This window comes from Vulpes vulpes, chromosome 7 (assembly GCF_048418805.1).
Source record: "Vulpes vulpes isolate BD-2025 chromosome 7, VulVul3, whole genome shotgun sequence".
Lineage (NCBI taxonomy): Eukaryota > Metazoa > Chordata > Mammalia > Carnivora > Canidae > Vulpes > Vulpes vulpes.
Window position 1 is genome coordinate 79,117,282 of NC_132786.1, and position 25,976 is coordinate 79,143,257.

General features: G+C 37.0%; 1 protein-coding gene and 1 pseudogene across 3 annotated transcripts in view; one reads left to right on the forward strand and one right to left on the reverse strand.

The window, feature by feature from the left end:
* The window catches only part of SLC25A40 (solute carrier family 25 member 40), a 50,841-nt gene that overhangs the window by 19,355 nt on the left and 5,510 nt on the right, over nt 1–25,976 (reverse strand). For 2 of the 3 annotated variants that reach the window (XM_026018676.2, XM_072764192.1), the window contains exons 2-5: nt 9,740–9,808; nt 8,060–8,180; nt 6,311–6,370; nt 4,355–4,461 (exon numbers count right to left, since the gene is read on the reverse strand). In XM_026018676.2, the coding sequence (XP_025874461.2) occupies nt 4,355–4,461; nt 6,311–6,370; nt 8,060–8,156 (264 nt within the window). In that variant the 5' untranslated portion in view covers nt 8,157–8,180; nt 9,740–9,808. Of the gene's footprint in view, nt 1–4,354; nt 4,462–6,310; nt 6,371–8,059; nt 8,181–9,739; nt 9,809–10,140; nt 10,274–25,976 lie in introns of those variants that run through there. The other variant, XM_072764191.1, reaches the window with a different exon arrangement.
* On the forward strand, nt 10,470–11,388 carry LOC140599573 (forkhead box protein M1 pseudogene; annotated as a pseudogene).

Sequence of the window (25,976 nt, forward strand, 5' to 3'; positions counted from 1 at the left end):
TGTTGTCTTAGAGTAATATATATGCTGCTGAAGCAAGCACGACTTGTAGTAGTAGGATAGAAAAAGAAATACCTTATAAACAGTATGAGAAAGCTTAAGTGGCTACATTACTATCAGACAAAAAATTTCAAGATAATGAATATTACCAGTGATAAAGACATTTCATTAAAATAAAAATATAACAGAAAAACATATCAAGTATAAATGTATATGTCCCTAAAACAAGGTTTCAAAGGCTATGAAGCAAACCTGGGAGAACTCAAGGGAAAAGAGACAAATTCCTAATTGTTTTTATATCCTCTTGCAGTGACTGACAGAGTAAAGGAAAAATAGGAATTTAGAAGATCTAAATGAAACATCAGATATCCTGACCTGATGGCTTATAAGACACTATGCCCAACAATTGCAGAATATAGGTTTTATTTTTTATTTTTTTATTTTTTTAAATTTTTATTTATTTATGATAGTCACAGAGAGAGAGAGAGAGAGAGAGAGAGAGAGAGGCAGAGACGCAGGCAGAGGGAGAAGCAGGCTCCATGCACCGGGAGCCCGACGTGGGACTCAATTCCGGGTCCTCAGGATCGCGCCCTGGGCCAAAGGCAGGCCCTAAACCGCTATGCCACCCAGGGATCCCAGAATATAGGTTTTAAAGTGTACATAAAATATTCACCAAGACAGATCATTTGTTGCGCCACTTAGCAAGATTCAATAAATTTCAAAAATCTGAAAATTTACAGAGTATACTCCTTTGACCACAGTGAAATTAAAGTAGAAATCAGGAATAATAAGATTCTAGAGAATATCCAATTATTAAGAAATTAAATATATTTATAAATAACTATGGCAAAAAAAGAAATTACAAGGGAAATTAGAAAATATTTCAACTGACTGATAGTAAAAATATAACATTAAAATTTGGGAATACACCCCGAAGGACACAGTTGCCACTTCTTGTCCTCACGACATGAAAAAAGTTTAACAAAATGAAAAGTTAACTCCTCTTAGATTTACCAAACAATTGAAGTCACAGGGCAAACTGCTATCCTGAAAACTGGAGTAACGGATACAAAGACTCACAACTTATTAGAGTGGAAGCCTGCAGTTAGAACCAATGTTAATAACTACACTTTAAACTATAACAAATTGCTGAAAGCTCAGTGTATATTAACTTGAGGATACAAAAGGCCTGTTGTTAGGGGGCCTCCCACACCTTCATCATTTTTAGCTCTATGAGTCCTACCAGATTCTCACTGTGAACAGCAGAGAAAAATCTCCTCCTGCTTCCGCAGCAGGTGAAGGAAAAATGTAAACCAGTTTTGAAATATATCCCAAACCTGTATTCTCCTTAATAAAGCATATATTTTAGGGAAACTATTTTACCAGAGCTTAAACCACCTGCAGTTTTACGAAAATCTAACCAACCTGGGGCAAGGGAAACACCCAACTCATGTTCCTTAAGAATAAGACCGAGTCACAGGACTGTGGAATGTTTCCCTTCCTCCATACCTTATCACCACATCTACAGGGCTCTTGTAAAACAACAGAGGATCACAGCTTTGAAAGAACCACAGGCCTCAGACTCTATTTGAGCAGTCTCTAGGAAAACTTAAGGATAATATGCAAGACAAAAAAAGAGGACACTGGAGGGAATTTTATTCTCTGACAATACAACTACAACAAGCAGTAAACAAACAGCCTAGCTTCTAATCAGATAAACAAATCACCTGACAATAAAGCTGTATTTACCTAATTTTTTTAACCTACTACATGTGTGGCTTTCTACAAAAAAAATAAAAATAAAAAAATAAATAAATACAAAGTACAAAATACAAAGGCAAAATACACAGTCTAAAGAGACAAAGCAAGCATCAACACCAGACTCATATATGGCAGAGATTTTAGAATTATCAGACTGGGAATCTAAAATAACTAAGATAAATATGCCAAGCATTCTAATGGTAGTGTCAGAGAGGCAGAGGAGGTGTTAGGGCTTTCACTGTCACCAAGAGTAATGAGATCACTCCACCAGTGTCAGTGGAAACTATAAGGGAAGCCAGAACTTCCTCTCTGCTCTGAGTCTGTTTGGGCTGTTATAACCTAGTACCTTATAAATAAGAGAAATTTATTTACCACATTTCTGGAGTCTAGAAGTCCCAGATCACAGTGCTAGGTCAGAAGGCCCTCTCCCAGGTCTCTGATTTCTTACTGTATCCTCAACATGGTGGAAGGGCAAGGCAGCTCTGGGATCTCTTTTATAAAGTCATTAATTCCTTAGGTCTCTGCCCTCTAATCAACTTCAGATTAGTAACCTAATCACCTTCAGCTCCACATTCTAATACCATCACTTCAGGCATTAGGATTTCAACATATGAATTTTGGGCAGGCACAAACATTCAGATCATACTGTCAATCAGTAAAGAGGTCTTCCACTATAGGGTGTGTCCCATGGAGGCTGTTAGAAACATGAACTTCCAACTATATCCAGTGCTAACAAAGTGGCACCCCTCTTCCTCCGAGTTAACAGTGTCAAAAAAGCCAAAAAAGCCACTTAAATTAGGGTGTTTAAACAAGATTCAGAATCTCATAATGGAATACTCAAAATTTCCTGGTTTCAATTTAAAAAAAAAATCACGTGTCATTCTAAGAACCTGGAGGATGTCAAACTAAATGAAAAAAGATAACAGACTCCAACAATGAGATAAGAATATTAAAATTATCTGACCTAGATTTTAAAGCAATAAGCAGAAAAATTACTGAGTGATCATTTATGAACATATCCAAAACAAATGAAAAATTAGGAAGCCTTAGCAAAGAAATATACACACAAAAACTCTATGAAGATGAAATTCTTTTTTTTTTTTGAAGATGAAATTCTTAAAAAAAATGTTCAAGTAACACATAGAAGGGAGGAAAAATAAAACAGCAATGGAAAAAAAAAAAAAGAAGAAGAGGCACCTGGGTGGCTCAGGAGATTAGGCATATGCTTCAGCACAGATCATGATCCTGTGGTCCCAGATTCGAGCTACGCATTGGGCTCCCTGCTCAACGGGGAGTTTGCTTGTCCCTCTGTCCCTCCTCCCACCCATACTACCTCAAATAAATAAATACTAAAACAAAAACAAAGAGTAAACAAAAAAGGAAATGGCATGCTTTTAACGATGAGAGAAACCTAAAATGGAGTCACTTATGCTAATCCTCATGTCAGCACACTGACTTAGGACTTCACCTAATTGTAGTTTCAGCCTTTCCCAAGAACATGACCTTTAACCAGTCAATCTGTAATTACCAAATTAAGACTAGTGAGGTAATCTGCCTGACAAACTCCCAAGTTCCCTCAGAAGAAGGTGACCTTGCCTGCAACAATCCACTCCTGGTTAGAATAACTTCCTGGCCCCATCTTTTTCTGCCTATAAAAGTCTTCTGTTTGGTATAGCTCCTCACAGTTCCTTTATACATGCTAGATGCAATGCTGCCCAAATCATGAATTGCTGAATAAAGCCAATTAGATCTTCAGGTTTACTCAGTTGAATTTTTTTAAATTTAAGTTCATTTAGCCAACTACATCACTGTAGTTTTCAGTAATTCATCAGTTGTGTATAATACCCAGTGCTCATTATATCACGTGCCCTCCTCATTGCCCATCAGACAGTTACCCCATGCTGCTCTGCTCGCTACCTACTTCCCCTTCAGGCTCTCAGTTTGTTTCCCAGATTCAAGATTCTCACAAATCAAAGTCAATATCCTGATTATGATATTATACTACTTCTGTATGATGTTACCTTTGGGGGGGAGGGAGAGGAAGAAAAAGGCACATATATTTTGTTTGTATATTTTTCTTGAAATTGCATATTATCTACGATTATGTCAAAATAAAACAATTTAGGGGTGCCTGGGTAGCTCAGTCTGTTAAATGGCCAACTCTTTTGATTTCGGCTAAGGTTATGATCTTAGAGTTGTGGGATCTAGTCTAGAGTCAGGCTCTGCACTCAGCAGGGAGTCTGCTTTTGGATTCTCACTTTCCCTCTGCCTCTCCACCCTCCTCTCACACAATCTGTCTCTCTTTCTCTCAAATAAATAAATCTTTTTAAAAAATAAAAAAATTTTAAAAGTTTTTAAAAAATTGACTGTTTTTTCTTTCCATATAAAAAAAGCATGAAAAGATGAAAGTTAGTAACAAGTTAATTAAAAGCAAAGAAGCACTTCTCTTTTCCTGCCTCAATATCTACATTTCAACTGTGGATAAGTGTGCTAACTATATATCATGGACTTTTACTCTCTTGCAATTGGAAGATCTTTCATACATAAGATTAAATGTAAAGGTAGAAAATACACTGTGATTATTATATAATCTTACCAATGTACCCTGGAAATGTCCTGGCTTCTTATACCATGCTTTGTTGCCTTCCTCTTCACAGACACATAGATGATCCATAAGTCCATTACTATATACAAAACATTTTCCTAACAAAGAAGGTCCCCAAAATCAAAAATTACTTCACACACTGTACTATTTTTACAGAGGAACAAATTCTAAGTACAATGAGTGGACTAGAAAATTATGAAAAGAAATATAACTTTGTTTTTACCTTTTAGGATGAAAAATACATAAATTAATTTACTTAATGACAAAGCACTGGTCTCTAAACTCAAAGTGGGTGAAAAATAATTGAGTAAATTTATGAATTTTATGTTTTCAGGAATGTAGTAAGCATATGCACACAGAAATAAATTCTTTCAGAGTATCTGAAGGAATGCATAGGGAATATAAAGGAGGAAAACCTATTTTGAAAAGAGAACATGTGTATACATCTCCATTTAACAAGAAGAAAACTATGGTACACAAGGGAAATTCAGACAAAAAAATTTTTTTAACTATACATATGTGAAATATACATATGCATATATACACACACAAACATATATACAAAAATCTAATTTACATTTGAAACTTAAGAGATTAGATCTTCAAAGTTCTCTTCACAAGAAAAAAATTGTTAATTGTGTAAGGTGATGGATATTGACTAAACTTACTGTGTGAACATTGACTAAACTTACTGTGGTGAGATACATCAATGATATACATATATATACATTGAATCATTATGTGGCACACTTAAAACTAATACAATGTGGGACACCTGGGTAGCTCAGCAGTTAAGAGTCTGCCTTTGGCTCAAGGTGTGATTCCTGGGTCCGGGATTGAGCCCCACACTGGACTCCTTGCGGGGAGCCTGCTTCTCCCTTTTCCTGTGCTCTGACTCTCTCTCTGTGTCTCTCATGAATAAATAAATAAAATCTTAAAAAATATATATTTTTAAAAAACTAATACAATGTTATATGTAGATTATATCTCAGAGAAATAGAGAATTAAAACAAGTTCTTCTCTATCAATGTAAATCGTGCTATGCTGTCTCTCTTTACTTATGCTGCTCATTCTAGACATTTGTCAGCTCCCAGATAATTTACCTACAAGTTTCTCTAAGAGTAACTCTTTCTCATTACTGGACTCACCCCGGCTGCCAAAATTATCTTTTCTGTTTGACCATATATAAATCTGTGGGTCTCATAATACATGTCTAAGTGTCTCCTTGTGCTTTTAAGGATTTCTTAAATGTGTAGGAAACTATTTTCCTTTTAGGCTCCTCCTATAATACATCTAATCTGTCCTCCACCTGAAATAGGACTGTTGTTTATTCCATCTCAGTGCTGTGTTCCTCAGAGTAGCATATATCTGAGACAACATTCTTACAGTCCAAGCAGTCTGTTTTCTGCTATTTAAACATGTTTGATATGTCATTATCTTTATAAAACTGTAAAAGATTTATCAAGGAATTGCCATTTTTGCCATCTAATAAAAATGTATATTCTTTTCAAATTCATATAAACTGTACTATCCAACAATGAATCAAGCTGTCTGATAAGATAATTATTTCCTAGCACTATATTCAATCAACTGCTGAATAAACTGCTGGTGGATGAATGTTCTAGAATGGGCACAGCTCTTGGACTAAGGAGGAAACTAGATTCTATGGTCCCTTACACTTAGAATTTTGTTCTTACTTGTGAGGCACACAACACGCTCAAATATTAAAACATCCCCATGCTTTAATCAGGTACATAAAACTGTTTTATATATATTTGTTTTCTGGCTAAACCCCGTCATGTAAATCTAAGTACTGAAAAAACATTTCTGCTTAAGGATAAAAAGGTATGAACTTTTAAAAATTAACAAAAAAAAATATTCAAACAAAAATGAATAAAGTAGTATTTAAAAGCCTAACAATATTTTCAGGATGACTAGTACACATACCTTTGGGGAATGGGTTGTTTTGAGCCTGGAGTCGAATTTTAACCACATCGAGGGGTGTCACTATGAAGAAACATAAATTTCAATTATACATGATGCCTATAAATTGTATAGACATTTTTGTCCAAAGATTACAAAATATATCAAATCAACCCTTCTTCATGACTATATAATGAATAAGATTAATTATCTTAAAAATTTTTTTTTTTAAGATTTATTTATTTATTTATTTATTCATAGAAACACAGAGAGAGAGAGAGAGAGAGAGGCAAAGACACAGGCAGGGGGAGAAGCAAGCTCCATGCAGGAAGCCCGACGCGGGACTCGATCCTGGGCCTCCAGGATCACGCCCCGGGCTGCAGGCGGCGCTAAACCGCTGCGCCACTGGGGCTGCCCTTAAAATGGTTTTAAATGTAACTTTCTAATTTTTGCCCTTGAATTCTGTTTAAAGAGGATCAATGAGAAGACAATGTAGTTACTCTTCTCACGACTGCTAAACTGTCACTTATAATACTTCTACAACAATAATTTCATTAGCATTACAACTAATTACTAGTATTTTAAAGACAATACATCATCTAAGGTAAAGAGTAAGTTTTGGAAGTCTATAAATTTGAGAATAACTCTATATTACAAGTAATCAATAATCAAACAATATTAGTCTTCTTAATCTGTTAAATTCAGCTCTATCAAATAAAAACTACACATAATGAAAATTTGAGTAAGCTAGCCATAAATCATCTTTCCTACCACATTGTGTTACTCCATTCGGGAAAAGCACAGTAAAGGAAAAATGGTTTTAATCCACACTTTATTTACCCAAATAGAAAAAAAAATAATGCCAGATAGTGGTTCTAAGAAAACTTTTCCTCATCTGAGAATGAAGAGGTTACACTGATCTCTAAAATCTTTACAACACTAACATTCTGACCTAAAATAGGAGACTACATCTGAAAGCAATATGTTTATATTTGTTCTAATTATCTATCTTTATTTAAATGAACTAGCCACATTAAAACTATTGAAGTACACCAACTATCACCTAAGTCATTTGTCTTTCTCTAGAAGAAATGGACTATAAAAAACAGAAAAATGTGGCCCAGAGGAATTTAAGAAATTCACTGTTAATATAAGCAAAGAAAAACATAATTTGTATTTGTTGCTACTATAGGTTGACCAAAGTTTATATTATTCATTATTCTAATATTTTATTATTTTTTGTTTTCTATTTTTTTTGTTTTTGTTTCTGTTTCTGTTTTCTATTTTTAAAGAGGATACCAGAGGGTCAGCTGGGTGGCTCAGTGGTTGAGCATCTGCCTTGAGCTCAGGGGGTGATCCTGCTTCTCCCTTGCCTATGTTTCTGCCCTTCTCTCTGTGTCTCTCATGAATAAATAAATTTTAAAAATCTTTATATATAAACAAATAAATAAACAAATAAAACGGCTACCAGAGTCACAGAATTTCAATATTGATAGAAACTTCAAAGAACTCCTGGTCTCAGCCTCTACTTTTATAGATGAAAAATAAAGTTCAGAGAGAACTAGGGACTATCCTAAAATGCACTCAGCCTGAGAACAGCAAAACAAGGAATAAAATTCAAGTCTCTTGACTCTTTGTCCAAGGTTCTTTTCTTGTTATTATGTTGATGCAGAGAGAACATGATGGAGGACGAATGAGAATTTTAGTATTATTGCACAAATGATATACTTAAATGGAAATCATTTAGTTACATAATCTACAACATTACTTTACCCATTAGTGATGTCAGGATAGCTCCAGTGCAAGAGGCAAGCATTTGTTGAACAGGTGTCACTTTGATAATCTGTGGTCCCTCTGATTCAAGATCCATAGTTTTAACTGACTGAAGAAAAATCTGTTAAGAAAAAGCAAGATGTAAAATAAAAGTGTAATGAAAATGCCCTTAAATTTGCTATTAATTAAACTATAAAAACAACTGGTGTTAAAATCAAAGCATATGTTGTTGACCACTATCAAAAATAATATAAGTTCTATATAAAGGCACTACACAACTGTCATTAATAGAATATGTACTCTGATTTCCAAAAATGACAATGCACTTCAGCTGTATAAGCAGCAATGTATTTGTAAGACAAGTAATAGAGCAATAAGAAAACAGACTCCAGCCATGTAACAGAATGAAGGTCAACAAAGCTCAGAATTTGTGCATTTAACCTCATAAGAACTACTCAGATACTCTAATAGAGGGTTGCAAATATATCACTATTTGTACTGTATACCAAAAATTGCTATAAAGGTATAAAATAAAAACATATAATGTTTAAAAGAAGAATTTTCTTTGAAAAATTTGATGAGAAAAGTAATATATACTCCTTCATAAAAAGTCAGTTAATATAAAAAAAAGTATAAAAAATCACTTTTATAAACCTTTTATTCAAAAATAACCGCTAGTAATATAAGGGTGTCATCTTTCCAAATGTCTATGTACACGTAAATACATGTGTCTGTATGTATATAACATACAGAGACACACATGTACATGCAGATTACATGTAACTAATCAAATATGTATATTCATAGATCTGTGTACATGTCTCTTTTTAAAAAAATCTTGTTTAAAAAACATAAATAGATTCTGGTACCTAGGTGGCTCAGTCAGTTAAGCATCCAGCTCTTGATTTTGGCTTGGGTCAAGATCCCTGCATCGTGAGACTATCTGGCTCCTTGATCAGTATGGAGTCTGCTGGAGATTCTCTGCAGAGAATCTTAATACCCCTCTCTTAATACCCCTCCCCCTGCTCTTGTGTGCATGTACTTTCTCTCTTTCTCAAATATGTAAAAATCTTTAAAAAAAATTCATATTGTTTAGTAGCCAGTGTAGACAGACATGTCTGTATTACAGACATTGTAGGAGTAAGCATAGATGCATATTAACATTTTTAATACTTAGTTTTTTACTATATTTAATCAATATCATATTGCTAGATATTTATGCTATCAATTTTTCCTTACTCTTTTATTCATACATTCTTATATAAATATCCCCATATACATAACTTTTTGTGATCTTGCTAGAATTATTATAGAAGAAAAAGATTGCAAGGCTGAACTGAAAACTTGAGACAAATTGCCAAAATGCTTTCCAGAAAGGTTGGACCAATTTACACTTCCATTGGAAATAAATTAGTTCTTATTAACCCAGAATGTCACCAAACTCTCTCTCAATCTCATAAACCACTTTTTTTTTTTTTGTGAACAGTTTGAAAGTAGCTTGCATACATCATACCTTGCTATTGTAATTACCTCAGAATACCTTATATTCCACAGTAACATTATCAAGTTGGGGAAACTTAGTACTCTATAGTTCATATCCCAATTTTATCAATTATCCCAATAATGAACTTTATAAAAATGAATGGTAGTTTGTTTCTTTAGACTTTCATTATTACTCACCTGGTTTAAGTCTTTTCCTCAACTCTATGCTCCAATATTTTGTTGTTTGTAACATTAGCAGTTGAAAATCTGTAGTGAAAAATGAAAAAAATGAAAGTAACTTATTTTTTCACACAAGAAAGGGAGAACCTAAAGGAAAGCAGCATGTAAAAAAAAACCTTAAAAGACAAATCAACAAATATTTACTCAATACCTTCTATTAAATGCTTTGAGGAATATGGAGAGCATTCCACAAATGCTCAATTTACATTTATTAAACTTCGTTTATAAAACTTCTCATTGTAGGCCCAACCCCACCACCCCCTCCCCCCTCCCCCCTCCCTCTGGCTCGGGACCCCTCCCCTCCCAGGATTCCCTCCCCGCCCCCCCCCCCCCCCGGGGATTCCCCACCCCTCCCGCACCTGGCACGAGTCCCCGTGAGTCCCCGTGCGGGCTCCTGGCTCGGACCCCAGCTCAGAGGAGCCCGGAGCCCGCCCTTGAAGCCACAGCTCAGCGCCGGGACTTCTGCAGTTGGGAGGGTCGGTGCTTGTGATTCTCAACGGAAAGTGAAAGCACAGATTTATAATGATTTTTTTTTTTTTTTTTTAATTTATGATAGTCACAGAGAGAGAGAGAGAGAGAGGCAGAGACACAGGCAGAGGGAGAAGCAGGCTCCATGCACCGGGAGCCTGACGTGGGATTCGATCCCGGGTCTCCAGGATCGCGCCCTGGGCCAAAGGCAGGTGCCAAACCGCTGCGCCACCCAGGGATCCCACAGATTTATAATGAAAACCAGCCCCCATCGGCCACTGACTTTCCAAGGAGGGAGGCTGCCCCTTCCTGTTCAAAATGCCCCAGGTGAAACATCAGGAGAGGAACCTAAGAGGCCCCCTGCCCAACAAGAGCCTGGTCAAGCACAGGCCTCCAAGGAGGCGGCAGAGTCCAACTCTTGCAAGTTTCCAGCTTGGATCAAGACTCTTAACCACCCCACCATCATGCCCAACACCCAAGCGGTGGCCATCCCTAACAATGCCAATATCCGGAGCATCATCACAGCATTGACTGCCAAAGGAAAAGAGAGTAGCAGCACTGGGCCCAACAAATTCATCCTCATCAGCTGTGGGGGAGCCCCCACTCACCCTCCAAGATCCCAGGCTCAAGCCCAAACCAGCAATGATCCCAAGAGGACAGAAGTGGTCACCGAGACCCTGGGATCAAAGCCGGCAGCTAGGGATATGAATCTGCCTAGACCACCTGGAGACCTTCCCGGGCAGAGATGGGAAAGCTGTGCTTGCAGTGAGACAGCAGGCTGCACTCTTGACAACAGCTTGACTGACATTCAGTGGCTCGGAAAGAGGAGTTTGGATAGACTGGGCTCCAGCAGCATCAAATGAGATGGAGGAAAAGGAGAATCGTCACCTGGAGCAAAGTCAGGGTAAGGAGCCCCCAGGAGCATCAGCATCCTGGCAGGACTCTCTGAGTGGCCGCCATACTCTTACATGGCTATGATACAGTTCGCCATCAACAGCACAGAGAGGAAGCACATGACTTTGAAAGGCATCTATACTTGGATCGAGGACCACTTCCCCTATTTCAAGCACATTGCCAAGCCAGGCTGGAAGAATTCCATCTGCCACAACCTTTCTCTCCATGACCCTGGATTTTATTGACAGTTATTGTAGTGTTCTCGAGCTGGCTCACATGCATGTGGTCAGCTGGGGCCTAGGGTTGCTCTTAGCAAAGCTGAGGTGTGAGCTAAGGAAGCTAGGCAGGGCAGGGCCCTTTCAGTCTTCTCAAGCCTTGGGCCAAGTTCTTGGCAAATGGCTTGTCTCTCTGGCATGATTAGGGACGTTATCAGAGAAACATCTAAGGGGAGCACATCTGGGCACCTGCATTCTTTGCTTCAGATGCATCCATTCCCCCACCCTCAATTCAACTCTTGACCATTGACAAGAGACTTTTTTTTTTGTTAGGATTTCTTCTTGCATGAAAGCTGACTTGGAAACATGGGAAGGTGGGAGGGGAGGGGGACAATAAGCAGGAAGCAGATCTGCTTGTCTGGGTGCCTACAGTAAAGAGCCCTGAAGGCAGGTGCCCTGGGCCTGGAAGAAACCGTACACTGCATGTCCTCCCTTTTCTAGGAATTGAAAGCAAGGAACAGAAGCAAACTGAAACCCCTTGTCATTCTACCCACCTTTCTGGCAGTCTCTAGATAATGATCTAAGGAAATAAGCTTACATTTATAATTAGAGGATCCAGGGTGGAAGTGCTAAAAAAAAAAAAAAAAATCTCATTGTCCCAGTAAATTTATTCTGCTTAAAAAACAAACAATTCTCAGGGTACCTGGGAGGCTCAGTCAGTTAAGCATCCAACCTTTTATGTCAGCTCAGGTCTTGATCTCAGGGCCGTGACTTCAAGCCCAGTGTTGGGCTCCACCCTGGGGTATGGAGCCCACTTAAAGAAAAAAAAAAACTAAACAGGAAAACACAACAAAAACAATTTTAGAAGCTGAACAGTCTGATCAATCTTGGTATCACGAGTCAACTAGATTTTCTGACACAAAATTAAGTTTCTAGCGTTATATATGAAGTATTTTTGGGGAAAAAACCTTTTAATTTTAATCTAAATCCATTAGATCTAACTTCCAATTTATAGAAAATTCAGAGAGTAAAGTAACATAGTAAAGGATACCACAAAATAGGAGAAGCTGTAATATAACTACTGTCTTGGATCTTCAACAAGTGAAATTAAGGCAGGGGGAAAAGGTAGCAGGGAAGGGAGACCTATTATAGAATAATAATAATAATAATAATAATAATAATAATGACATCTTCAGAGAGTCACCAACCAAATACATCCTGGTTTGAATAAATAAAATTTTAAAAGTCAGTTTGCGAGTACATAAAGAAATATGAACACAGGATGGATATTAGACAACTGTTTGGTGAGAGAATGGTATACTGGTTATAATACCAGTTACACTGAAGTGTCTTTTTTTAAAAGACATTCATATTCTAAGTATTGAAGCTAAACATTATAACAGTTGTAGTTTACAATACTTCAGAAAAAATTAATATGCCAATGTTAATAATCTGCTAAATTTAGGTGCTAAGTACTCCATAATTATTTTACTGTTCTATATTTTTTCTATACATGAGAAAATTTGAACAAAATTTTTTTAGTTCATGAAACTTATGTAGAATCTTCAAGTCTAGGACAATACTTCTAACATTGATTATATGAACAGTAAGTAGAAAAATAATATACATATGCTAGAATATAGGTACTCTTCTCCAGAAGTAAAAACTAAAAAGGCCTACAATGCTTTATTTTGATAGCCATTCCAGCAAAGTTGGCACCTGAATATGCTCAAACCTAAAACTAATGCCAGAAAAACTGATATATTTTAAGCAATTATTATAGAATGTTAAGGGGGAAAAGTCAGAAATTTAGATGTAACTTTTTAGAAATCAGAATCAAGGTTACTGGATTTTTTATTACTTCTTTATATAAAAATAGTTTTGAAAAATATATTAATCTCCTAAAATCATAACATGTAACTACTTACAATGAGATCTGTAAAATTAGTCTTTCAATTTATTTGAAAAATAATGTAAGGGGGGGAGAACAATATAATCACAAACTTGAGGTTAGATGAAGAAAAAGTAGGAAATAATCTTAGTGGATTGTCTAGAATTTATAATGTATTCTCCAGGGCTTTAAATTCCTTGCAATCCTATCAACCTACTTCCCTTTTTCCTTTGCATCCTTCTCCTCTTCTAGTGGCAGCTATTCTAACTTTTCCAGAGAACACACAGACTAGTCGGAGAAATGATTTTAATGTTAATTTATCCTATAAACTTATGATACTTCAAATATTCCACATCAACAGCTTTCTTCCCAAGTCCCTGACTTCTCTTTTTTATACCCATTCTCTGTCCTACTACTTACATTAGTATCACTAATTTATATACCTTGCCTTAATCTTTTCAGTCAAATTTATGTTAAATGCTATCTTATAGTCTTGATTTACCTTCCCCTGCTAAGTAAAAGATGTTGAACATCTCTTCACCTGGAAACTACCATTCTACCTTCTAAGAATTTTACTACTTTAATTACTTCACATAAGTGGAGACATGCAGTATTCCTGCTTCTGTGACTGGCATCTTTTACCCAGCATAATGCTCTAAAAGTCAAAACATGTTATATCATATGAGAGGATTTCCATCATTTAAAAGGCTAAATAGGGGGGCACCCTGGTGGCACAGCCGTTTAGCGCCACCTGCAGCCCAGGGTGTGATCCTGCGGACTCGGGATCGAGTCCCACATCGGGCTCCCTGCATGGAGCCTGCTTCTCCCTCTGCCTGTGTCTCTGCCTCTCTTTCTCTCTGTTACTCATGAATAAATAAAATCTTTAAAAAATAATAATAAAATAAAAAATAAAAGGCTAAATAGGGGCAGCTGGGTGGCTCAATGGCTTAAGTGTCTGACTCTTGCTTTTGGCTCAGGTCATGATCCCAGGCTCGTGGCATCAAGCCCAGCATCCGGCTCCACACTGTGTGAAGTCTTGTTTGAGAGTCTCTCCTTCTTCCTCCCCCTGCTCATCATTCCTCTCTCTTTCTCTCTAAAATAAAATCTTTTTTAAAAAGGCTAAGGGCGCCTAGATGGCTTAGTTAAACATCTACTTTTGGCTCAGGTCATGATCTCAAGGTCCTAGAATAGAGCCCTGAGTTGGCTCCCTGCTGGACAGGGAGGTCTACTTCTCCATCCCTCTTTGCCCCTCCCCCCGACTTGTGCACTCTAATGAATATAAAATCTTTTTAAAAATTTAAATATGCTCAATAATACCCATTTATATATATATACACATAGATGTACATAAATACATATTTTCATTATCCTCTATTGATGGGCAAAAAAATTAGATTGTTTCTACCTCTTGAACTGTGCCTAATGCAATGAACATAGGAGTTCCAATATCTTGAGATTCTGGTTTCAATAATTTTAGCTAAATATCCAGAAGAGGGATTGCTAAATCATACAGTTGTTCTATTTTAAATTTTTTGAGGAACTGACACCATTTTCCATAGCAGCTATACCATTTTACCAGCAATGCACAGGCTTCAGATTTTTTGCATCTCCATTAGCACTTGTTATTTTCTGCTTTTCTTTTTAATACTGGCTATCATAAAAAGTTTGAAGTGATATCTTGTGACTTTGATTTCATTAGTGATGTTCAGTGTCTCTTCATATTCCTGTTGGCCATTTGTATGTTTTCTTTGGAAAGCTGTCTATTCAAGTCCTTTACCCATTTTTAAATCCAGTTATTATTTCTTACTGAGTTGTAGGAGTTCCTTATCTATTTTGGATAGTAATTTCATATCAGATGTATGGTTTGTAAATATTTGCTCCCATTCCACAGACTGTCTTTTCACTCTGTTGATTATGTCTGTAGCTGTCTAGAAGATTTTTAGTTTGATGTAGTCAAAGTTGCCTTTTGCTTTCCCTGTCAGAGCTTTTGGTGTCATGTACATGAAATCACTGCCAAGATCAATGTTATGAAGCTTTTCCTTATGTTTTCATGCAGGATTTTTATACTTTATGGTCTTACATTCAAGTCATTAATCCACTTGCTGTTGATTTTTGTGTGTAGTGTAAGAGAAGTGTCAAAATTCTTATTGTTAACGTAGTGAAGTTTTATCTTTCCCTTTATAGACAACACCTTTTTGATTCTTCTTTAAGCAATCTTTCCTTACTCAAAAGTCCGAAAGATATCTGCCTACATATTCTCCCCATGTATATTAAAGTTCTGCCACTGACAAATTTTAAATCCTTAGTTTATGCAGAATTTTTAAAATAGCATGTGTAATAGGAAGCCAATTTCATCTTTTCCCATGTGAAAATAAGTACTTTACAGTCCATTTTTAGAAGATTTTATTTATTTGAAAGAGAAAGTGAGCATGAGTGGGGGGAAGGAGAAGCAGACTCCCCTGCTAGGCATGGAGCCCAATATGGGGCTCGATCCCAGGACCTTGAGATCATGATCTGAGCCCAAGGCAGATACGTAACTAACTGAGCCACTCAGGCACCCCCCCCGCAAAAAAGCTCCAATTATTAAATAATCTCTCTTTTCTCCTCTAACTTGATACACTACTTTGTTATATACCTAAATTCTATTTCCTTGTGGAACTGTTTCTAGACTCTCTATTCTATTCTACTGATCAATTTGTCTATCCATCTTTAAACCCTATCACACTTTACTACTATGGAGTCACAGTAAGCCCTTATATAAGTTAGGGTTAGGTCCACCCTACCTGTTCTTCAGAAGTGTCATGGTTGCTCTTGGCCCTCAGGTCCTTTACGTAAGTTTAAGAATCATCTTCTTAAAAAAATCTCTGGGATCCCTGGGTGGCTCAGCGGTTTGGTGCCTGCCTTTGGCCCAGGGCATGATCCTGGAGTCCTGAGATCGAGTCCCACATCAGGCTCCTGGCATGGAGCCAGCTTCTCCCTCTGCCTGTGTCTCTGCCTCTCTCTCTCTCTCTATCATGAATAAATAAAATCTTTAAAAAAAAATCTCTTTATGGTTTTAGTTGGAATTACATTGACTCTATAGATAAACCTGGAGAAAATATATATGAATATAGTCTATTCCTTCATTCAGGTCTCCCTTAATATTGTGAGAAATTTTAAAATTTGTCATATAGTTATCTTTGTGGCATACCTGTGACCAATCCAACCCTAGATATCTGGTAGTTTCTAATACCAATGTAAATAGTATTTTCCTTTTAATTATATATTGTCTCTGCTGTTAATATATGGAAGTAATTTTGTACATTTACCTTATACTCAGCCATCCTTACTAAAGAAAAGCCATTACTTCTAATTTCTCATTTATAGACTCAAGTTTTTTCTGCAAAATAGTTTAATTTCTGTCCATCATACTCATTATGTTACAAATTTAGTTTTCTTATTATAAAGGCCAGGATCTCCAACACAGTGTTACAGAGTATTGAAAATGAGTATCCTTATTCCATTCCTGAATTAAAAAAAAAAAAATCTAAGATTCCACATTAGGATTATTAAAATCATTTGTATTTCCTTGGTGTTGGTAGTGATCTCTCCTTTCTCATTCATGATTTTATTAATTTGAGTCTTCTCTCTCTTCTTTTTAATAAGGCTGGCTAATGGTTTATCTTATTAATTCTTTCAAAGAACCAACTCCTGGTTTTGTTGATCTGTTCCACAGTTCTTCTGGTCTCGATTTCATAGAGTTCTGCTCAAATCTTTATTAACTCTCTTTTTCTGCTGGATGTAGGATCTATTTGCTGTTTTTTCTCTAGCTCCTTTAGGTGTAAGGTTAGCTTTTGTATGAGTTCTTTCCAGTTTTTGAATGCATGCTTGTATTGCGATGTACTTCCTTCTCAGGACTGCTTTTGCTGCATCCCAAAGATTTTGAACGGTTGTATCTTCATTCTCATTAGTTTCCATGAATCTTTTTAATTCTTCCTTAATTTCCTGGTTGACCCTTTCATCTTTAAGCAGGATGGTCCTTAACCTCCACGTGTTTGAAGTCCTTCCAAACTTCTTGTTGTGATTTAGTTCTAATTTCAAGGCATTATGGTCTGAGAATACGCAGGGGACGATCCCAATCTTTTGGTATCGGTTCAGACCCAATTTGTGACCCAGTATGTGGTCTATTCTGGAGAAAGTTCCATGTGCACTTGACAAGAATGTGTATTCAGTTGAGTTTGGATGTAAAGTTCTGTAGATATCTGTGAAATCCATCTGGTCCAGTGTATCATTTAAAGCTCTCGTTTCCTTGGAGATGTTGTGTTTAGAAGACCTATCGAGTGTAGAAAGTGCTAGATTGAAGTCACCAAGTATAAGTGTATTATTATCTAAGTATGTCTTAACTTTGGTTATTAATTGATTGATATATTTGGCAGCTCCCACATTTGGGGCATATATATTGAGGATTCTTAAGTCCTCTTGTTGGATAGGTCCTTTAAGTATGATATAGTATCCCTCTTCATCTCTCACTACAGTCTTCGGGGTAAATTTTAGTTTATCTGATATCAGGATGGCTACCCCTGCTTTCTTTTGAGGACCATTTGAATCCACATTAGGATTACTGATGTCTGCTCTGAGGCTTTTTTTTACAAGACTCTTTTTTTTCCCCATGTGATACCATGCAGTATTTCTCTGTCTTATTTCACTTAGTATAATAACCTCAAGGTCCAAGCACATCTTCCTAAATGGCAGGATTTCCTTCTTTCTCATGGCTGGATAATATTCCATTCTATATACACATGTATATAGAAAGAAGGATTTCCTTCTTTCTCATGGCTGGATAATATTCCATTCTATATACACATGTATCACATTTTAAATTTTATTTTTTAAACATTTCAAATTGAAATACAGTTGACATAGATATATTAATTTCAATTGTACAACATGGTAATTGGACAATTACATACACTACAAAATGTTCACTACTATTAAGTGTAGTTATAATCTGTCACCATATGAAGTCATTAAAATGTTATTGACTATATTCTCTGTGCTGTACTTTTCATCTTGCCTTATTTTAGAACTAAAAGTTTGTACCTCTTAACCCCATTCACCTATTTTGCTCAGTCCCCCACTTCCCCTCACATCTGGCAACCACCGATTTGTTGTCTGTATATATGAGTTTTGGATTTTCTTTACCATGTCTTCATTTGTTTTGCTTTTTTGGATCCCACAAATATGTGAAATATAGTATCTGACATTCTCTGACTTATTTCATTTAGCATAATGCCTTATAGATCAAATCACGTTATCATAAATGATAAGATTTTGGATTTTTTTTAACCGCTGAGTAACAGTCCAATGTAAATATATACCATATCGTCCCTATCTATTCATCTATTGATGGAAATTTAGGTTGTTTCCATATCTTAGCTATTGTAACACTACAATAAACACAGGGGTGCATATCTCTTTTCAAATTAGTGTCTTTCTTTTCTTTGGGTAAATACACCAAGTGGAATTACTGGATCATGAGATTTCTATTTTTAATTTTTTGAAAAACCTCCATAATGTTTTCCACAGTGGCTGCACCAATTTATGTTCTCATCAATGGTATATGAGGGTTTCCTTTTCTCCACAATCTCATCAACACTTCTTTTTGTCTTTTTGATACTGGCCATTCTGACTGGTGTAAAGTGTTCTCTATCAGGGAAATGCAATTCAAAACTTTAAGTAGTAACAATAAGCACCTTTTCATGTGTCCGTTTGCCATCCATGAATCTTCTTTGGAAAAACGTGTTTTTGGGTCTTCTGACCCTCTACATGGGATTGTCTATTTTTTTTTTTTTTGATGTTGATGTGTAAGTATTTGTAGATTTTGGATATTAACCTCGTATGGGAAAAATCAATTGCAAATATCTTCCACCATTCACTAGGTTCCTTCTTGTACTGTTGATGGTTTCCTTTGTTCCACAAAAGGATTTTAGTTTCATGTAGCCTTGTTTATTTTTGCTCTTTCCCTTGCTTGAGAAGAATGATCCAGAAAAAAATATTGCTAAGACCATTATCCAAAAGTTTACTATGTTGCCGTTGTTAAGTTTTATGGTTCCAAGTCTTACAGTTAGGTCTTTAATCCATTTTGAATTGATCTTTGTACATGGTATAAGAAGAGGTCCAGCTTTATTCTTTTGTATGTACCTGTCTATTTTTCCCAAAACCATTTTCTGAAAAGAGTGTCATTCCCTGATTGTACATACTTACCTCTTGTTACAGATTGACTATGTTAATTAAGTGTAGGTTTATTTTTGGGCTGTTGGAGTGATCAATGTGATCTATCTTGTTTCACTGCATTGCTATACTCTTTTGATTACTATAACTTTATACTATACTTTAAAATCTAAGACTGTGACATCTCCAGGTTTGTTCTTTCTCAAGATTGCTTTGATTTTGTGATTCCACACAAATTTTATAATTTGTTTTAGTTCTGTTAAAACACTATTGGTATTTTGGTAGAGATTGCATTGAATCTGTAGACTGCTTTGGATAGTACAAACATTTTAATAGATTAACATAAAATATTAACATAAAGGTATTAATTTCTCCAATCCGCAAGCATGGAATAACTGGAGTTCATAAAGAAACAAAAGTACTGGCAAAGGTAACAAGGATAAATATAAAAGAAAATGGATAAAGCAGTAAAGGAAATCTCTGTTGATGAGCATACAAATATATAAAGATGTAGTTTGTATAACTACAAAGGCACAAAGAAGGAATGGAGCTATATAAGAGCAAATTTTTCTATACTACTAAAATTAAACTGGTATTAATCCAAACCGGAATGTTATAAGTTAAAATACTAATTGTAATCACCTCAGAAACCACCAGCAAAAACACCCCTCCCTCAACCACCGAAATGTGCTAGAAGAGGTGGAGTCCTGGTCCAAGATGGTGACGTATAAAGACTCCCAATTCATCTCTTCCATGGACACCCTAAATCTACATCTACTTATAGAGTAATTCCTCCTAAAGAACTGAGGGCTGAACAGCTTCTGCACAAAAAATATATATAAAGAAAGGCTAGAGAGAGACCACATAGAGGACAGCAAGAGAAATGAAGAGAAGATAATGAAGGAACGCAGAGAAGTACAGCGGAAAAGTAGGAATGTTGACAATACTGATTCCATCTTTGGCCCTTCACCTTATTCATTTCACTCAATGATCCTTCTTGGGCTATGTGTTCCAGGCCCTTGGAGACTAGTCTACATACCTTGGAAATGTCCCCTAAGGCCAGGATAGGGGAAGGCTTGTTTTGGCCTTAAGGATAACATAGTCCTTCCCATTCTTGACACACAGGTGGTGCCACAATCTAATTAAAGGTTAACTGTCAATTACGTGCACACAAACCCTTTGAGGTGCACGTGAACCCTTTAATCTCATTACAATGCCCTTCTGCACATCCACGTATTCTATAAAATCTGTGGACTAAGGCCAACTTTGCAGAGAAAAACTTTGCAGTTGCTATGGATCATTTTCCAGCTAATCCTCCCGTGTCAGTAAATTAACCCTCAATAAAACACTGTCTAAACTGTACAAATTCATCTGCTTTGTTTTCTGGTCTCAAAGTACCTTTTAGTTTGGAGTAGACTTTACTGTCCCTACTGGAGTAGACTTTAGACCTTCTAAAACGGAAGGGATAGTACTGAGGAACCTTGAACAGTTTGTCTGTCTTGGGGCATAGAAAAAAAATGTCTCGGTTTAAGAGATCCAGCCTTAGGGCAGCCCGGATGGCTCAGTGGTTTAGCGCCGCCTTCAGCCCAGGGCCTGATCCTGGAGACCGGGGGTTGAGTCCCACGTCGGGCTCCCTGCGTGGAGCTTGCTTCTCCCTCTGCCTGTGTCTCTACCTCTCTCTCTCTGTTTCTCATGAATAAATAAATAAATAATCTTTAAAAAAAAGATCCAGCCTTAGAATTCCACTAGTGGGGAAGCTGCTGGACTTCCCTTCAGGTTGGAGGGGCTGGTGAGTGCCACAGTTTAAGTTCACTCATTGCCTCTCCTCTTGATAATGCAGACTGGAGCACAGTTCTAGGCACCATAGCTGGCCTGCCACCTCAGTGAGCTCTGCTGTAGCTAGCTCTGCATGCCCTGGGACACAGGGGGGAAAAAAAAGCCCAGGTTTAAAAGAGTAACTAAAATATAAAAGATGCAATCCAAAATTCCACCAAACAGCAAGCGAGCTAGTGGAATTCTCTCTGAGTTGGTGGGCTGGTGAGCACCACAGTTTATGTTCACCTCCACACTGATAACATGGATAGCAAGGTCTGGGTTCCACAGCTACCTTACAGTTTCAGTGAGCCCCAGGCCCCAGCCCACACCAGACCTAATAGTCCCACCAAGATAGCCCCAGTACAGTATACACCAAAAGATCCTTGGTGGGTGCTCACTACAGCTCTGACTGTCCTGCCACGATGACACAGATATAAAGCACTCCAGAGCATCCCAGGCCTACACCATATAGCTCCTGCACCATTTCACCCCTGGCACAGAGCACTTTGAAACCTCCTGACTCATGCCTGTTTCAGCTCCAATCACCCTGGTGCTCACTACAGCTCTGACTGTCCTGCCACGATGACACAGATATAAAGCACTCCAAAGCATCCCAGGCCTACACCATATAGCTCCTGCACCGTTTCACCCCTGGCACAGAGCACTCTGAAACCTCCTGACTCATGCCATGTTTCACCCTGGAAAACAGTACCTGCATGGAGTGCCCCAGGACACCCCAGTCCATGCTGGTCTTGGCTCCAATCACCCTGCCAGGGCACATTCTGCACTGAGCAACCTTGGACACCCAGGCTTGCACTCACTTCAGCTTTAGCTGTCCCCCCAGGGCACCTTCTGGGCGGAGAGTCCAGAGACCACCCCAGCTCAAGCCCACTTGAGCTACAGCTATCCTGCCAGAATGCTCACTATTCAGAGTGCCCAAGGACACCCCAGCTTGTGCCCCAGACTCAAATTTATTTGCTATATAAAACACTCCAGGAACCCCTGAAGTGTGTTCCCTTCCTCAGCTTCAGCCATCCCACTAGGGTGCCCTCTGCATGGAGAGCAACAAGACACCCCACCTTATACCCACTTCAGCTTTGGCTATCCTGACAGAGTGCCTCTTTATGGAGAGTCCTGAGATGACCCTGGCCCATACCCACTTCAGCTCTGGTCATCCTACCAGGGCAGCCCAACATAGAGTACTCCAAAACCCCCAGCACATGCCAGACACAGCTCCAGCCACTCAAAGAAACCAGGCACGCACAGTTCACACAGGGTATGACCATTCACAAGGCCATTCCTTCAAGTGTAAAAGTAGTCATTTCACTAATTCAGAGAAACAAGCCCAGCAAAGTCAAGCAAATGAAGAGACAGAAGATGCTCCAAGTAAGGAATAAGAAAAAAAAAACATAAAAAGGAACAGATATAGGCAATATGCCAGATAAATATCATAAAGCAATGATCATGAAGATGCTAACCAGACTGAAAAGAACTGAGAACTTCAACCAAAAGATAGAAAACATAAAAAAAAATCCAATCAGAGTTTAAAAATACAGTAATTGAAATGAAAAATATACTACAGGGAAATCAACAGTGGGTTTGTGGATGCAGAAGAACAGGTATGCAACCTGGAACACAGGATAATGGAAAGCTCCCAAGCTCAGCATCAGAAAAATAGAATTAAGAAAAAAATGAGGATAGATTAAGGGATCTATATCTAGACAATATAGGCAAACAAATGTTCACATTATCGGGCTCCCAGAAAGAAGAGAAAGAGAAAGAAGTGGAAATTTATTTGAAGAAATAACAGCTGAAATTTCCCTGAGGAAAGGAAGCATATATCCAGGATCAGGAAGCATAGAGTTCCAAACAAAATGAACCTAAGGAGACTCACAATAGGACACATAATTATTAAAATGACAAAGGTTAAAGATAGAGAATTTTAAAATCAGCAAGAGAGAGGGCAAAAAAAAAAAAAAAAAAATAAGACATATATCAGGGAAACCCCATAAGGCTATCTGCTGATTATCAGCAGAAATTTTCCAGGTCAAGGGTTCCTGGGTGGCTGAGTCGGTTAAGTGTCTACCTTCAGCTCAGGTCACGATCTCTGGGTTCTGGGATTAAGTTTTGCATCAGGATTCCTGCTCAGTAAGGAGTCTGCTTCTCCCTCTGCGCCCCTGCCGCTCACGCTCTCTCTAATAAATCAATAAAATCTTAAAACAAAAAAAAGGTATTTTGCATGCAGAAGGGAGTGGCATGATATATTAAGAGCTGAAAGGAAAATACCTGCCACCAAGAATATTCAATTTAGAAAGGTTATCATTCAGAATTGAGGGAGAGATAGTTGCCCAGATCAATGAAAGTTAAATGACGTCATCACCTAGACCAGTCTTACGAGAAACGTTAAAGGAACTTCTTTAAGTGGAATAGGCAATACTTAAAGGAAAAAAAAAATTAGATGTAAAATATGACAACATATACATAAAACATGGGAAAGAGTAAAAAAGTTCTTTTAGAATGTATTTGAACTTAAATGACCCTCAATTTAATATAGATTGCTGTATGTTTTAGAGCCTATACATGAATCTCATGATAACCACAAGCCAAAAATCTACAACAGATACACAAAAAATAATAAAGAAAAGCCAAGGAAAACACTACAGAAAGTCATCACAGGGAAAGAGAGCAAGAAGGAAAAAAAAGTAACAGAGAATTACAAAAACAACCAGAAAACAATGAACAAAATGGCAATAAGTACACATTTATCAATACTTTAAATATAAATGCTCCAATCAAAAGAAATAGGGTGGCAGAATGGATTAAAAAAAAAAAAACCAAGACCCATCTATATGCCAACTACAAGAGGCTAACTTTAGACCTAAGGACACAAAAAGAATGAAGTGGAAGGATGGAAAAAGATATCATACTCAAATGATAGCAAAAAAGAAAAAGAAAAAAGCTGGGGTGTAAAAACTTAAACAAAACAATTTTATTTATTTATTTTTAAAGATTTTACTTATTTGACAGAAAGAGAAAGAGTGAACACAAGCAGGGGGAGCTACAGCAGGGAAAAGAGAAGCAGGCTCCTCACTAAGCAGGGAACCCGAAGTGGGGCTGGATCCCAGGACCCTGGGATCAGGACCTGAGCTGAAGGCAGATGCTTAGCCGACTAAGCCACACAGGCACCCAGACAAAACAGATGTTAAAACAAAGACTGTAATAAGAGATGAGGGATTTAAATAATGATGAAGGAGCAAATTCAAACAAGAAGGTATAACAACTGTAAATATCCACAAACCTAACCTTGCAGCACCTAAATGTACAAAGCAAACATTAAGACAGACTTTAACACCCTTTACATCAATGGGTAGATCATCCAAACAGAAAATCAATAAGGAAAGAGTGTCTTTGAACAATACATTATACCAGATAGACCTAACAGATACATATAGAACATTACATCCAAAAGCAGAATACACAGTCTTTTTAAGTGCACGTGGAAAATTCTCCAGGATAGATCACATTAGGGCCACAAAATAAGTCTTAATAAGTTAAGAAGACTGAAATATCATGCATCTTTTCCAACTACAACAGTATGAAACTAGAAATCAATCACAAGAAAAGAAAAACACATGGAGGCTAAACAAAACACTATTAAATGGCCAATGGACACCAAGAAATCAGAGGAAATTAAAAAAATACGTCTATAGACAAATAAAAATATAATGGTCCAAAATATCTGGGACACAGCAAAAGCAGTTTTAAGAAGTAAATTTATAATGACAGGGGCCTACCTCAAGAAAAATATTAAAAAATAATCTAACCTTACACCTAAAGAAACTAGGAGAATAAGAACAAAGTCCAAGAAGAAAAGAAAGGATATATGTAAGATCAAAGCACAAATAAATGAAATAGAAACTAGAAAAAAAAAATCGAGATCAAGGGCTGGTTCTTTGAAAATATAAACAAAATTGATAGGCTTTTAGCCCAAATCATAAAAAAAGAGGGAACAGAAAATGATAAATAAAAGACCAGCAACAACTGACACACAGAGATACAAAAAAATTCTAAGAGAATACTATGAAAAATTATATGCTTGTAATTTAGACAATGTATAAGAAATGGATAAGCTCCTAGAATATACAATTTTCTAAAATTGAATGAAAAATAGAAAATCTGAACAAATCAACTACTAGTAATAAAATGGAATCAGTAATCAAACAACTTCCAACAAACAAAAGTCCAGAATCAGATGTATTCACAGGTGAAGTCTACCAAACATTTTAAGAATACTTAATACCTACTGTCCTCAAACTATTCCAAAAACAGAAGAGGAAAGGAAGCTTCCAAATAAATTCTATGAGGCCCTTATTACCCTGATACCAAAACTAGACACAGATTCTACAAAAAAAATGAAAAGTGACCAGGATGCAAATGGGACTTATATATGTTGCTGGAGGGGAGGGTTAAAAATTTAAGTAATTTCTATGGTGTTGAACATTCAGTAAATATATGGTCCAACAATTCTAGGAAAAATAAAGGCCCACAAAAGGAGCTGTATATAAATGTTCATACCAGCATTATTCATAAGAGCCAAATACAAGAAACCACCGAAATCTAAATCAACAAGTACAGTGTATTCACACCATGGGATACTACCCAGCAATAAAAAAGAATGAACTACTGATGTATATGGCAACGT